The sequence below is a fragment of the Ovis canadensis genome, chromosome 3, assembly GCF_042477335.2.
Source record: "Ovis canadensis isolate MfBH-ARS-UI-01 breed Bighorn chromosome 3, ARS-UI_OviCan_v2, whole genome shotgun sequence".
NCBI classification, from domain to species: domain Eukaryota; kingdom Metazoa; phylum Chordata; class Mammalia; order Artiodactyla; family Bovidae; genus Ovis; species Ovis canadensis.
In genome coordinates, this window is record NC_091247.1 from 172,504,663 (window position 1) to 172,520,771 (window position 16,109).

At 39.5% G+C, this 16,109-nt stretch overlaps 1 protein-coding gene across 1 annotated transcript; it reads right to left on the reverse strand.

The window, feature by feature from the left end:
- Window positions 1–13,628: 13,628 nt before the first annotated feature.
- On the reverse strand, window positions 13,629–14,197 carry LOC138435885 (eukaryotic translation initiation factor 1). Its single transcript, XM_069581045.1, has one exon. The coding sequence runs from the start codon at window positions 14,054–14,056 to the stop codon at window positions 13,715–13,717; it is 342 nt and encodes a 113-aa protein (XP_069437146.1). The 5' UTR covers window positions 14,057–14,197; the 3' UTR covers window positions 13,629–13,714.
- Between the last annotated feature and the right edge of the window lie 1,912 nt (window positions 14,198–16,109).

Here is a 16,109-nt window from a genome sequence, read left to right on the forward strand (position 1 = left end):
GTCTCATGAGGAAGGGACTATGATTATTCCCATCTTATAATTTAATTATAAATTTAATTTTTTAGGCAAAAAAGAAATAAAGTAACTTGACCAAGCTCGCATAGTGAGAGAGCCAGGATTTCGCCCTGGCAGTGTCTTTAGGCTTACTCACTATGAAATGCTATTTCTTTTTCTATCATTGCTAAAACCAGATGGGGCTTTGAGTCCAAACCCTCTGGAGAGGAGTGGCCTTTCCTTGGTTCAAGTTATGCCTTTAGTTTCATGGTACAGCTACTAAGATTGTAGTTAACGTCCTTTCCAACTTCTTTGCTGCCTGACTGAACTCTTGACTCGTCCACAAGCTCTTCACGCAGATCAAGAGTTGCATTGCTAATCTTTCCTGCCTTTGCCTACATCTCTTATTACAACCAATGTCTTGCTAATCACACGCTGTTAGTTGTTCTGTCTTTTTACTCCACATTCATAAAGAGGGCAGTACTCATGTTTTCTCTATCTTTATTTCTGATTTGATCTTTTACAATGCGAATTCAATTTTTTACTGTCTTCAATATGCTTTTATTCTGTTATGGCAGTTTTAGTTTTCTGGAAGGTCTTTCTTATTCCACCCAGCTTCTTTTGCACTCAGCTTATTGCTTTCTTTTGTCTTTTTTCCCTCAATCTTTGCTTTCCTGATGGCTTTCTTTCTGGGTATCTTTGTGGGCACAGCCTCTTGGACAGTATCAAATACTGTACAATTGACTGCCAGGTTAATTTTTAGAATTTTTTCTGACTACTTCAAGTAAAGCACTTTCAGGAGTGTGTTCTTCCTCGAAGATCCAGGATGTTTTCTGTTCCACCTTTCCATGTGATGTTTCAAGCACCCTTGGGAGGGAAGAGGTCTTCCCACAGTGTGCAGCAAGAGGACAGCATGCACCAGCTACTCTCTAGTTCTTGCCTTAAGATTTTCCAGGATTTCCAGTCTGAAGAAATTGAGAGATTTTGGTGAGATGTAGGAGGTGGGAGGAGAGCAGGAAGAGGGAATAAACAGCCTTGGCTGCTCAGGTTACCCTTCAGCCTAGCGTCTCAGTGGCCCGGCAAGCAAACATTTTAATCCATGAGCCATATAGCCGACTGAAATACTTCTCAAGAGTCTAGTAATAGTTGTCTCTCTCTCTCTCTCTCTCTTTTTTTGATGGCAGTGTGGATTTTGTGTTTTTCTATGACTTTTATAAGTATTTCAACTAGGAATATTACTCAGCCATAAAAAGGAATGAAATTGGACGATTTGTAGAGATATGGAAGGACCTAGAGACTTTCATACAAAGTGAAGTAAGTCAGAAAGAGAAAAACAAATATTGTATATTAACACATATGTGAAATCTAGAGATATGATATAAATGATCTTATTTGCAAAGAAGAAATAGAGACACAGACATAGAGAAGAAATATCTGGATACCAAGGGGAAAATGGGGGGTGTGAGGAACTGGGGGATCAGGACTGACCCATGTACACTGTTACTGCCAGGTATAGAATAGATGACTAATGAGAACATACTGTATGGTACAGGGAGCTCTCCTTAACGCACTGTGGTGACCTGAATGGAAGGAAGTCCATAAGGGAGGGTAGATATGTATATCTATGGCTGATTCATTTTGCTGTACTATAGAAACAAACATAACATTTTAAAGCAACTATATGAGTGTGCATTCAGTTGCTCAGTTGTGTCTGACTTTTTGTGACCCCGTGGACTGTAGCCCACCAGGTTCCTCTGTCCATGGGATTCTCTAGGCAAGAATACTGGAGTGGGATGCCAGGCCCTCCTCCAGGGGATCTTCCCGACCCAGGGATTGAACTCATACCTCTTATGTTTCCTGCATTGCAGGCAGATTCTTTACCATCTGAGTCACCAGGGAAGCCCCAAAGCAGTTATACTGCAATACAAATTAATTTAAAAAAAAAGAGAAAAGCCATATAAAGGGTTACCAGCCAGCTTCCATTTTAATCAGGAGTATTTGGCTATAATTCTTGACAACCTCTATGGGAAAGGTGCATGTGTGCTGAGTCAGTTCAGTTGTGTCTGACTCTTGTCAACCTTATGGACCATAGCCCACCAGGTTCCTCTGTCCATGGGATTATCCCAGGCAAGAGTACTGGAGTGGATTGCCATGCCTTCCTTCAGGGGATCTTCCCAACCCAGGGACTGAACCTGTGTCTCTTAGTTTCTTGCCTTGGTAGGTGGGTTCTTTACTATGAGCACCACCTAGGAAGCCCATGGGAAAGGTCGGATATCCTAAATGACATTTCCTGGATTTTATACCGGACTTGGATTTATCTCATCTTTTTTTTTTTTCTTTTCATCTGAGAGATAACCTTCAAAATCTTATCTAAGTGACGAGAACTGAGTGTTATTGATTGATTGATTGATTGATTGATTGATTTTTGGTTACTTATAGAAGCCCAGCAATGTATATGACTTTTAAAGGTAATATGAAGCCTTTAGCTCACCTGCTTTTATAACAGAGAATAGCATAAGGAATGCATTTTATTCCATAAGTGTAACAAATAACAACAACAAAAAATGATGGTTGGCTAGAATGAAAGGAGAGGGAGGGGAGGATCTCAAAGACAAATCTTTAAAACCCCACCAAAAAACACCATTGGTTCTCCCTGGTGGGCAGTGGAGTCTAAATCCCTTACCTGGCATTCAAGGCAGCCTACCTTGGGGCTCAGCTGGTAAAGAATCCACCTTCAATGCAGGAGACTTGGGTTTGATTCCTGGGTTGAGAAGATCCCCTGGAAAAGGGAAAGGCTACCCACTCCAGTATTCTGGCCTGGAGAATTCCATGGACGCTATAGTCCATGCGGTCACAACGAGTCAGACAAGACTGAGCGACTTTCACTCACTCACTCATTCACAATCGCATCCCCTCTGCTTTTGTACCCTCTCTCACCACCTCCCTACATGAACTCATCATTTAAGGCAAAGTAGTCTGCTGGGCTGAACTTCTCAGCAACTAATGCCTTCTCTTACCCCTATATCTCTGCTTGCAAAATTCCCTGGGTGAACGTTCTTCCTTCCTGCTTAGGGTCATCTTCCAGGGTCCAGTTCTTGAAACATGCCAGCATTTACGGTCAGATGCTGCTTGGTATGGTGGAAATCTAGTTCCTGTCTTATCTTTCAGCTTGTTTGTACTCTTCAGTCTGATGAGAACCCCACAATGTATTCATGTTTGTCCTGAGGGCTAGCAGATTTACTCGCAGAGGGTAGGATCACAATGAATAGGTCCTTTGATTGAAAATAGAGTTACGGTGAGAGGAAATGGAAGGACAATTGCTACTACTATGCTAGTAATGAAGGGAGAGATAGGACAGACAGACAAAACAGAGCTGACAGAAGGGAAAAAAAAGGTAGGTAGCCAAGGAAGAGTGAGCTAGACCTCACTTTAATTCAGAGAGATACATGTATTTTTTTCTTTTCTCATTGAAATGCTTATTAGCATGCCAGTGCCTTCAGTATTAGGGAAAAGAGCCTGTCTGCTTTCATTTAAATATTTGAAAGCTAAGATTGGAAATAAACATTTATTTTCCCATGGAATGCCACAGATTTTGTGTTATATCAAAGAATGTGTTCAGGTTTTTAAAAAGCATTTTGGAAACTCCAGTTTGTCTATCAATTTTCTAGTTATACCGGCGAGTCTCCTTGACATTCACATTCTATCATTTTTGCCTAATCTTTGTTATTTGAGAGATTAGGTCTGTCTTGTCTCACAATACCTGAAAGATTTTATTTGAGAGCAGCATTCATTTCATTCTGTGTACATTTTTTTTTCCACACCAAAGTTATCATTTTCTCATATCCAATCACTTTTGGTTTTATTTTAATTGTCTCACAGTGAGGATTACATGTAGAGGAAACCTAACTAAGAGTGAAAAATTCATCAGGAAGAAATCAGTTTCTCCCCTGCTCCCAGCTCTTAAGTTGTTCTTATAAACTTCCAGAGCCTTAATTTTGAGCTTAGTCATCTGAAATGCCCACTGCAGCCAAGTTAGGCTGCGAGTCATCATGTTACTGCTAGTTCAACGCCACCTCATAACAGCTTTTCTCAGGCCAAATGCAATGAAGGCTAAATGTGATTTCTAGGCTGTTTTCCACTTTTGCTTACTCCTAAGGTTCTAGTCAGTAAGAGATTTAAACGTCCTGAAGCCCTTGTGATACATGCCCTTGAGTTAAGTGGGATAAAATTGACTCCATGACTTTTTGAATTTGCATCATTTCTCTGTGGGAATGAGGGTCCAAGCTTTTCATCTGCGCTTGCTTCATGGTGACAGATATTAAGATGCTGATTCTTGGAATCTGGCCAGCAGCCATGTTTCTCGCCTCGCTACCACTAGAGGGCATTTCTATTGGAAGAGGTGTATTGGGAGGCTTCTTGGAAAGCCGTTGAGCAAGGTGTATTATGGAAGAAGTTTCCAGAGTGATGGTAAGTTTAGGATGAAGGAATACAGAACCCACTTGCATTACTGACAGTTTTGGAACTAGAAAGTTAAAGTGAAGCATGAGAAAACAGCAGTGGAGGTAGGGGTGGGAAGGTAGGAAAGATGTTTCAAGGAGAGGCATCAGCTTACGCAGAGACCCAGAGGCAAGAGAGAGCTGTGTTCTGGGAGCTGTGAGTGTAGGTAGAATGCAGTGTGGGATTTGGGAGCTGGAAAGAGATAATTCAAGAGAGATAAGCCAAGGGCCTTGTACACAACGAGATGACGCTGAGGCTTTTTGCTGCAGAGACCTGGCTTCATGAAATGGAAATATTTAACAATAGCAAGAGCCTGAGGATTCAGTTCAGTAACCTGTTTCCTGGCTTAGCGCTTAGAAGGAGCTTAAGTCAGGGTGGCTCCTAGCCTGTACAGAGCCTCTGCATGAATTAGAAATAGGTCCTGGTGGATGATGTCCCAGTTATCTATTGCTGCAGAACCAACTACTCAAAGCAGAGTGGCATTAAAAAAAAACACAACATTTTATTATGCTCCCAGACTCTGTGGATCAGGGAATTAGACAGGGCCCGGCAGTGATGGCTTGTCTCCGCTCCACAGTATCTAGGGCGTTGGTGGAGAGACTAGAAGGGTGGAGGCGAAGCAATAGCCCAGGATCCTTTGGAGGTGTCTTCCCGTTCGTGTTTGCTGGTTGATGCTGGCTACTGACCAAGACCTCAGATGCGACTGTGAAGCAGAACACCTGCAAGCGACAACTCCACGCTGTGTGGCCATCCTCGGGGCATAGTGGTCAGTTTCCAAGAGTGAATGTTGCAAAATGCAGCAGGAGGAAGCTGCCGCTTTGTCACTTCCAATATTCTACGGATAGAAGAGTAAAAAGCTTAGGTTCAAAGGGAGTGGAGTATAGATCTCACTTTCTGACAGGTGGAATATCAAAGAATTTGGAAGCAATTTAAAAAATCTCCACCTGTTGGTCTTAGGCTTAGTGAAATAAGTCAAACAGAGAAAGACAAATGCTGTATGGTTTCACTTATATGTGGAATCTCAAAATAAAACAAAGGAACAAATAAAACAGAAACAGACTGACAGATACAGAGAACAGACTGGTGGTTACCAGAGGGGAGGTGGGTGGAGAGGGGGAGAAAAATGGATGAGGGGGATTAAGAGGTGCATACTACCAGGCAGATAAGTTACAGGGATGTAAATACAGCCAAGCTAATATAGCCAATATTTTATAATAACCTTATATGGAGTATAATCTAGAAAACACCAATTATTATGTTGCATATCTGAAACCAATATAATATTGTAAATCAACTATATTTCAACTAAGATAAATAAAAATGGGCTTCCCCGGTGGCTCGGATGGTAAAGAATCTGCCTGCAATGTGGGAGACTTGGGTTCTGTCCCTGGACTGGGAAGATCCCCTGGAGAAGAGAATGGCAACCCACTCCAGTATTCTTGCCAAGAGAATTCCATGGACAGAGGAGCCTGGCGGGCTACAGTCCATAGGGTTGCAAAGAGTCAGACATGACTGAGTGACTAACACTTTCACTTTCAAGAAATTAAACAAATAAAATCACTATTTAGAAAAAGATGCTCCCATGGTACAGATATATCCCTTGACACAAGAGAAAACTACCCCTTTCTCCAGATTTGTGAAGCGCACACCAGGGAACGCCGTCGGGATTCTGCCTTACTCAACACCTTCACTGAGAGCCTTTGTCCAATTCATAGCCTGCACAACTATACATATCGCTTCTGGGCCTAGTGAATCTTAGGTCCTCACCTTGCATCGCTTCTCTAAATCAAGAGGAAAACTACCTTTCTCCATGCAACTCTCCGCTTTGCCTTCTGCATCTTTTTTTTTTTTTCCCCTCTCCTTGGAATTGATGCCATGTAATTAAAATCATTTTCTGACATGTGGCTTATGCTGATCCTGAGCTTTTCTTGCTTGGTCATTTTAAAGAGGATTTCACGTTACCTGTCACTGAATAGTCTCATTTTCTACTTGATTCCCCCACACCCCCATCCCTTCTGGTAACATACTTCAAACTATTCAAATAGGAGGTAACTGTTTCTGAAAGGCCCAGTTTCAGTCATTTGTTTTTTATTTTTGGATTTTTTTAGGGGGGATAAAGTATTTTAAAAGTGCTAATTCTCTCTTCTCTTAAAAAGTTTCAAGTTGTAAATATTTATAATCTCAGAGAAGTTTTTAAAATTCTTTCAAATTCAATCACTTATTATGATATGTTTGAAACCTTAAATCTTTTCTGAAGAAATTAGTGTTAGGAGAAAGTAGGCAAGGAAATGAATTAAAGATAATGTGTACTGGAGAGAAATGGTTACTGAGATAAAAGTAATTGAGCTATAGGGGCTTCCCTGGTGGTCTTACGGTTATGAATCTGGCTACCAATGCAGGAGACATGGGTTTGATCTCTGATTTTGAGAAGATCCCACATGCCTCGGGGCAACTAAACCTGTGTGCCACAGCTACTGAGTCTGTGTGCCTAGAGCCTGTGCTCCCCAAGAAGACGAGCCACTGAAATGAGAACCCCACGCACTGCAACTAGAGAGTAGCCCCCACTTGCCGCAACTAGAGAAAAGTCTCTTGCACATGGCGAAAACCCAGCGCAGCCAAAAATAAAGAAGTGAGTACATAAATAAATCTTTAAAAAGGGTAATTGAGCTATAAATAGGCAAACGGGAAGAAGGACTGGAATAGCATATTCATAATTCTGTTGTGGAAAAGATGGGAAGGTGATGAAAAGAATTTGGGGCAGAACACCATTGTATGCCAGGCACAGCTGACCCTGTTAGCCAAGGAGAGCTTGGGTACTACATGGGTAGAGGAGGAAGTCAGGGAGAGAAGGGAAAGGGGCATTATTTTAGGAACAGAGGACATCAAATATGTAAATTTACACATAACATATACTAATAGATTGATTAGCAATACTAGAGTCTGTGTATTATTGTGTGTTTTATTTCCTGACTATAAATCATCTAAATTCTGAAGTTGGGTCAGATTCTTATTTTATGTATTCCACTATCCAGCCAATGCTCGACCTGTAATAAGACCATTAAAGTATGGAGTAAAATTCAATCATGATTTCTAACCAATGACCTTTGCAGCCAAACTGCCTTTATCCTTTTATGGATCCACTTTCCTTTCCTTTCTTTCTTTCTTTCTTTTTTTTTTTAATTATGTGTTTATTTATTTTTCTGCCCTGGGTCTTCCCTGCTGCATGTGAGCTTCCTCCAGTTGCACTGAGCAGGGGCTCCTCTTCATTGCAGTGCCCGGGCTTTCCATTGCAGCGGGTTCTCCTGCTGTGGAGCACAGGCTGTAGGCGTGCAGGCTTCACCAGCTGCAGAACCCAGGCTCAGGAGTTGCTGATCTCAACTTGTGGCACACGGGCTTAGTTGCTCTGCGGCATGTGGGATCTTCCTGGACCAGGGATCGAAGCCATGCCCCCTGCATTGACAGGCAGATTCTTAACCACTGGACCACCAGGGAAATCCTTCACTTTCCTTTCTAGATGAGGAGATCTTGAAAAAGAGAAGGAAAAATTCTTTAGGAGTCAAAAGTATGAAAACTAGCTTTAGATTGTCAGAGAATATTCAAAGAATGATTGTGTTTTATTCATTGGGAGACTGTAAATGAATACGTTGTCTATCACATATTGACAATAAGGGACTATTTTTGAAGCAAATGGAAAATTTATGCAGGTAACATTTCATGTTTCTAAATGCTATCTTTGGAACATCCCAGAAAGACCTACTATTTTTAACGGGCTCACCAGGATTCAAACTAAAGATTCTACTTTAGTAGAATAGATTCCCTATGGCCACATTTCAATTTCCTCTGGGTATTCAGTTACTTCACATCAGAGAAACACTGCCTTCGTGGCCTGTTATTCCCTGTAGAGCAGAAGGAAGAGCATTGTAGAGATGAGGGTCTGAGGTGGTAGTTGGGGCTGGAGAAATCCTTTGCTGTCTTGCTCTGGTTCTCTGCCTAGAGACTGCAGGAGAGACAATGAAATACTCTCAAACTGTCCTCTAATGTGAAGATTTCAAGACATGACCTCTCTTCCTTTAATCTACTTCCGGGAGTATAATACTGTTAGATTATTTGTCTACTAGAGGACTCTGCCCTAGGGGATTCATTTTTACCCTTGCACACTTTAACATTTTTTTTAATCCACTTAAGAAATGTGAAAAAGATAAGTGATTTTTAAAGCTTTGCTCTTCAATTGAATGTACCATTTTCAACTTGTGTTAAAAGCACATTTTGAGGGATATGATACTAGAATAATGCCATATTTCATCCATTCAAGGCATCAGTGTTTTATGCACCATTAAGAAAAGGAAAAAATTCACCAATTAATTAGGAGATACCAGACGCCATCAACTGTAAAGTACATTTTGACTTCAGAGGTAATAAAAGGCAAAAAATACTATCTTAGAGCTAGTGACTTTTACCACTGTATAGCACACATATAATTTTACATAAATGCAGTATTATAGTGCAGTCTATTGATCTCTCCTTTCACCTGCCATTGCTACTATGTCTCTCTGTCTCCCTATCTATCAACTATCTTTCTATTTCATTAATTGTACACATAGATCATATAATTAAATTGTATAATCTAATATATAAAATGTATATTATATATAATCTATATTTATCTTCATGGTCATATGTAAACCTATATACACAAACTCATAAATTAACATTTTAGGCGGTTTTATCATTGTTTTATAATAATGTGCTTTTTATAAAGTTTTTCTACATTTAGATTTTGTCACACAAAACACTTTGTGGAAACCCCTTTTATCCCAACTTGCAGAGCTGTAATTCATCCTTTTTGATGGCTATATAATATTCCACTATGGATACAATTGTAAAGCATTCACTTTGTTTCCATTTTGTTGTTGTTGTTAGCCTTTACAAGCAGGGGTATAATAAATGTTCTGTATTTGAGATTTTATTTCTTTGCCTAGAGTCCCAAGAAGGGGTAGTCTGAGGTCAAACATATGTGTGCTTTTAATGAATATGGACAGACTACTTACCAAAAGCTTTATAATTCACATGTCCTTTTAAACACATTATTTCCCTCATGCAATTTTTGTCCTATTTAAGCAGTGTGAAATGGACATGTTTTTCAAGCTTCGCATCAGCAATAATAATTATTAATCTTTCATACTTTGCCAATATGATGAGCATGAAGGGTATCTCATTTATTTTCACTTACATTTTCTGCACTGCTAGTGAAATCAGACATCTTTGATTATTTTTTTGCCGCTTATAGCAACACTTCTGTGAGTTTTCTCCTCCTGTTCCTTTCATATAGAATAAAACTGTTTGTATTCCTATTGATTTGTAGGAGCTTCCTTTATATATATTATATATTAACTGCCTGTTTTTCCTCTGTTTTTTAGTATTTTTTCCAAATACATTGTTTGTCTACTGGATTTGTTTAGGGGAACTTTTGTCATCAAAAGTGTCTTGTTTATACTTAACCAAATGTGTCTATTTTCTCTTTTATAGTATATGAGTTTTAAGCTTGAAATTAAGAAGATCTCTCCTTCTCCCTCAACAAACACATAACCTCCTAGATTTTCTTGAAATATTTTCAATTAATATTTTCATGTTTATATCTTTTTTCTTGGTATCTAGTCGCGAAGTCACGTCTGACTCTTTTGTGACCCCATAGACTGCAGATTGCAGCCTGCCAAGCCCCTCTTGTCCATGGGATTTCCCAGGCAAGAATACTGGAGGGAGGCAAGAATACTTCTCCAGTTTATGTCTTTAATGCATATAAAATTTGTTTTGGAATATAGTATAAGATGTTAGTCCAAACAATTTTTTTCTATGTGGATAACCAGAATAATTTATTGAGTAAATACATTTTTTATCCAGTGGGAGGAAATGTGTGACCCTTGTCATTTATTAAATCCTCATATGCTGGCCTCTGGTTCTTGGTTTTCTATTATGTTTCAGTGATTTAATTTTCTGTTTCTAAGGTAATACCATATTCTCTTTATAGTACATTCTGATCTGGTAAACCAAGATCTTTTTAATCATTTTCTCAACTGTTCTTAGAGATTTATTCTTTCATATAAAATGTATGAATCATTAGAGTCAAAATTTTAAAAATATCAGAACTTTAATTGAAGTTGTATTAAAATTATATAGGTGCTTAGATAGATGTTTATATAGACATTTTCATGGCATTAAGTCTTCTTCTCTGATAACAGACCAATTTTAAGTGACATTGTTTCAGTGTGAATTTTTCCACTATGTTATTACAATTTAGTATTATATTGAAGCTAGATTTAACTAATGAGATCTCCTTCATTTTTTTTGTGGCCTAGGATGGCTTAAATAACCCTATATCAGATCACAGTGCAGGTTTTGTTTCTTTTGAGACCCTTCTCTGTGGCTTGTAGGTGGCCACCTTCACATGGTCTTTCCTACGGGCACATGGATCACTCATATCTCCTTTTGTGTCCAAATTCCCTTACTCTCAGAAAGACCTTACTCTCTCTGGCTTTATTATAATTTAAATATATATATATATAATATATATTTATTGTATATTATTATACTTTGTTTATTTTTTGGCATTCTCACTGGGACTCGGATCTGATTTTTGGAGCTCTGAAGTGCTATCATCTCAGGAAGTAAGTGATAGAAGGCAGTGTGGTCTGTGTTCTAGGCAGTTGGCTTGTTTCCAGCCTTGCACAAAGGCACCAGGAAGAAGCTTCTTGTCCCAGTTTTTCTTAGACTCTGCGGAGTCCTTAGACTCCCTGTCTGGAGACAGGGAGGACCAGGTCCACCTGCTAAATTACTTATTATCCAGTCATCTACTACGTCTTGTCTAAGGATCCCAGGCATGCTCAGGATACTTAGAACCAACTGAGTTCTGTGGACCAAACTCCTTCTAGCATCTTCAGGGGATGTGATCCTCATGCTAGGCCTCTCAGAGATTGGCCTCCTATAGTCTTTTAGCTCCTATGTAGAAAACTTGAACCATCTCCTCCTTTGAGATCCAACTCTGAGTGGAGGCCTCATTTCCACTCAGCAGTTGTTGAACCTGAAAGAAGCAGATAGACTACAGTTGGGACTACAACTGTAACAAACCTTAGCAAGGTGTCCATATTTTCAGAGTCCTCAGAGATGTGTCTTAAAATGGTGACATTATAAATCGGCAGTCTGGGCAAAATCTAGAGAGTTCCCTAGCCTTTTAAATCAGAAGTAATCAGTCTGGGCTGATTCTTTGCCTTAATGCACATTGGCAATGAGGGCTCAAATGCCAAATGGTGTTTTTTTTTTTTTTTCCTTTCACATGTGTGAGATGGAAGAACACTTATTGTAAAAGTTAAACAGAGTGACATCTTGCTTTAGCTGATGTATAAGAGTTCTTGACTGGTCTGCTTTCCTTTCTTCCATAATAAGTAGTTAATAGAAATTCACTGACCTGCAGTGCAGACTTAATTTATCGCATATATCAAGTTGAGTTAACAGGAATGGAATGTGGTGGAACAATAGTTTCCCTCTCTCTCTACCTCTTGGTGATTCTCCAACATTTCATCTGGAAAGAAAATCAGATTTAAAACTATGTAGAACCTTTGTGATTTTAAATAATTGGACTAAGTTTGAAAAAAGAATTTCATCAGTGGCAGTCATCTGTTTATTTGAAAAACCCTGGGTTGGGGAGGTGATACTGTCTCTGAAATTTTCACTTGTAGGAAAAGTTGAAGTGGCTGAGTACACTATGTACTTTGCACTCTACTAAAGAAAAACTGAAAATCTTGAATTGTTTCTTTCTCTCATGGTGTGTTCTCTATTTAGAGAATCCTTAATTAATTTGGTGTGAAAGCAGACGGTCAAAGGATTTAAGGAAGCAAAAAAAAAAAAAAAGAAATCTTGAATCCCCTACTGCTTGCAAAGTGGGAAAAGTGAAAATGGTAGCCTGATTAAAGGAAGTCATCTTGAAGTCTCCCATTATAATGAGATGTAAATAACAACAGCCACAAATCCAAATCATTTAAGAAAGTTTGCACAGGATTTTTCCATTTGAAATGCATTTTTTTCTTCAACTTTGTTCTCTTGAGACATCAGCCATTTAAAAGCATGATATTGGAACTAACCCAGCATCACTTTTAATTAGCACAGAAATGCTAATTATACTTTTTCTGTGTGATGTTTAATGCGAGCTGTCAGGGCACTGCATTTTTCACATCAGTTGCAGTGAGGTACACACGATCACCAGACCATTTTAAATTGTAAAGGCCAGTACATCCAAATTGATTATTATTTTTAAACTACAGGAATCTGCTAGAAGGTACATGAAAACCAGTGGCATTAATGTGAAAAAAGTATGCTTTTTGTTTTCTCCAGACACAAGCATATTTCATTTTATTCAATATTTGTGGTCTGTGCAAATCAAATTTCTTACCATTGAATTGTTTCAAATACCACATAAAGCCTGATTTTGAAAGAAAGCTACTTTTTCATGTAACAGAGTCTCTCTTGAAAAGCAAATAGCCATCCTCTCTTCATTTTATGAATTCAGAGCTTTTCATTTTAGATTTTCTTAAAGGAAGGCCTATCTGTGTTCTTGATGTAATTCTTTTTAAGTTGCTAGCTCTGACTTGCAGCAGATACTGTCTTTTAATAAAGTCTTTCATATAAATTTAAGCACAATTTAATTAAGCTTGCTTTAGTTACTGAAGACAATTAGACTTAATTCTTCCCAACTCAAACACATAAGCCTCCCCCTAATCTCAAACACAAAACAAAGCAAACATATCCAAATATAAAGTCTTAAGCCTTTGCATTTAATCGGCATGTATCAGAATCAAGGTGAGAATCAAAGCTTTTAAGGTCTGTATTCATTGTAAAATTTTGGGATTCTATATAACAAAAGGGATTAATTTTATATTAAATATATTAAGAAACAATATAATGAGCTTTAGAGTTAGAAACAAGATGGCGGGAATTACTGAACAAAGCTTTGTATTTTATTTTATTTTTTTATTTTTTTTATTTTATTTTTTTTTTTTTTATGGCTCTTTTCAGTTTATTGCATGAAGGAGTTACACTAGTCCAAGTTAAAAGCAGACCCCAAATGGTTACATTATACAAGCTGTGAGGTTTTTAAACTTGTGACAAGGGACAGAAGGGAAATTCTACTCATTGCAAGGAAATCCTCACTTAAGCTTCAGTGAGCCAAAAGCACTTAAAACCCATGAACCTTCAGCTGGTCGTCCTTAGCCAGTCCAATCTCTACCAGGAACTGGCATATGTTCTTGCGCTGGTCACCCTGTAGCTGAATCACTTCTCCATATTCTGGATGCTCAATTACAGTACCATTGCAGGCAAATTTCTTCTTAAACGCCTTCACTAGTTTCTTTTTATCGTAATCATCAGCGATCCCTTGGACAGTGGTAAGGGTCTTCCTGCCGTTTCTCTGTTGAATTCTTATATGGATATAATCCTCAGTGCCAGCAGGAAGCAGATCATCACCCTTACTTGCATCAGCAAAGGGGTCGAAAGAGTGGAGGTTCTGGATAGCGGACATACGATACGATTCCTTTTCCTCGGTGGAAACGGCCTGCGGAAGGCGGCGGCGGGAGAAGGCGGGCAGGGGGGACGGAGCGTCGGGAAGCGAGGGGGCTCAAGGGGGAGGCTGCTGAGTCCTCGGCGGCGGCTCAGTGACTGGGGCAAAGCTTTGTATTTTAGAGGACACAATTTTTTCCTCAACTAGAGTAAATCCTCTGTAATTTAAAGTTGGGGAAAATTTTGAATTAAATTTCTCAAAGTCTAAATGCAAAATATTATAAAAGAAATTGAATTGAACAGCTTTTGGTACATTTGGCCTATTGTATAATGATAATAAGAACACGACAGTAATCACTGTCATATTTATTGACTGCCTGTACGGTCCTGGCACTGTGCTATGTGCTTTACGTAAAAATCATACCAAGTCAGAGCCATTAGTGTCTTCATTTTATGACAGAGGACGATGTGACTCTGCTGTTAGGAGCTTGCCTGAGGCTGAAAGTGCAGGACTGAGTCACACCCAGGCCTGTCTGCTACTAAAAGCTCTGGTAACCTCTGCATTGTACGATGAAATTTATATGGGTTTAGTGATAGTGGGCTTCCCTTGTGGCTCAGCTGGTAAAGAATCTGCCTACAATGCAAGAGACCTGGGTTCGATCCCTCGGTTGGGAAGATCCCCCAGAGAAGGGAAATGCTATTCACTCCAGTATTCTGGCCTGGAGAATCCCATGGACTGTATAGTTACAAAGAGTTGCAACTGAGTCAGACATGACTTCCAATGAATATTGAGGACTGATTTCCTTTAGGATTAACAGGTTGGATCCCCTTGCAGTCCAAGGGACTCTCAAGAGTCTTCTCCAACACCACAGTTCAAAAGCATCAATTATTCGGCACTCAACTTTCTTTATAGTCCAACTCTCACATCCATACATGACTACTGGATTACCTGCTGCTGCTGCTGCTGCTGCTGCTAAATCACTTCAGTTGTGTCTGACTCTGTGTGACCCCATAGATGGCAGCCCACCAGGCTCCGCCATCCCTGGGATTCTCCAGGCAAGAACACTGGAGTGGGTTGCCATTTCCTTCCCCAATGCATGAAAGTGAAAAGTGAAAGTGAAGTCGCTCAGTCATATACGACACTTAGCGACCCCATGGACTGCAGCCTACCAGGCTCCTCCGTCCATGGGATTTTCCAGGCAAGAGTACTGGAGTGGGATGCCATTGCCTTCTCCGACTGGATTACCTAAAGGATACTAATCCTGAATATTCACTGGAGGGACTGATGCTGAAGCTCCCGTACTTTGGCCACCTGATGTGAAGAGCCAACTCATTGGGAAAGACCCTGATGCTGGGAAAGATTGAGGGCAGGAGGAGAAGGAGGAGACAGAGTATGAAATGGTTGGATGGTATCACTGACTCAATGGACATGAATTTGAGCAAACTCCATGAGATAATGAAGGACAGCGAAGCCTGATATGCTACAGTTCATGGGGTTGCAAAGAGTCGGACATGACTTAGCAACTGAATAGGAACAACAAAAGTACCATTCACTGAGCTGTGTTCCTTAAGTATGCAACTTATTTGACCTATCTTCACAATAATTCTCTGTGGTAGCTGCTATTATTATCTTTTTATAGATGAAGATACTGAGGGACAGATAAGTGAGCAGCTTATCCAAGGGCAAAGCTGTAGGAAGAACAAGAAGAGAAACAATTCAAACTCAGGCAGTCCAGCTCCCCAAAACAATCTTTCCATCTTATTCTTCCAGAGGCTGTCAGTTTTCTTATTTGTAAAATGGGGATAATGGCTGCTCTGTTTATGGGAGGAGGAGAAGTAGGTGAAATCATGAGTGTGAAAGTACTAAAAAGAAAACAAGACAAAATATAAGGCCTTAGTAATTTTTAGCACAAATTTTCAAAATTGTTATTTATTTGGTGGATGTATTTCTACCCCAACTTCTTCAAAAAGTAAGTTGAGACAAGCTACCAAAACAGGGCATAAAAATAAGATCAATAGGAAAATCAGATTTAGCAAACGAAGAAGACAGAGCAAATAATGGTAAGCCTTCACAA

What these genes read in the sequence shown, in the direction of transcription:
- LOC138435885 (XM_069581045.1), bottom strand. Translation starts at nt 14,056, where the DNA reads ATGTCCGCTATCCAGAACCTCCACTCTTTCGACCCCTTTGCTGATGCA.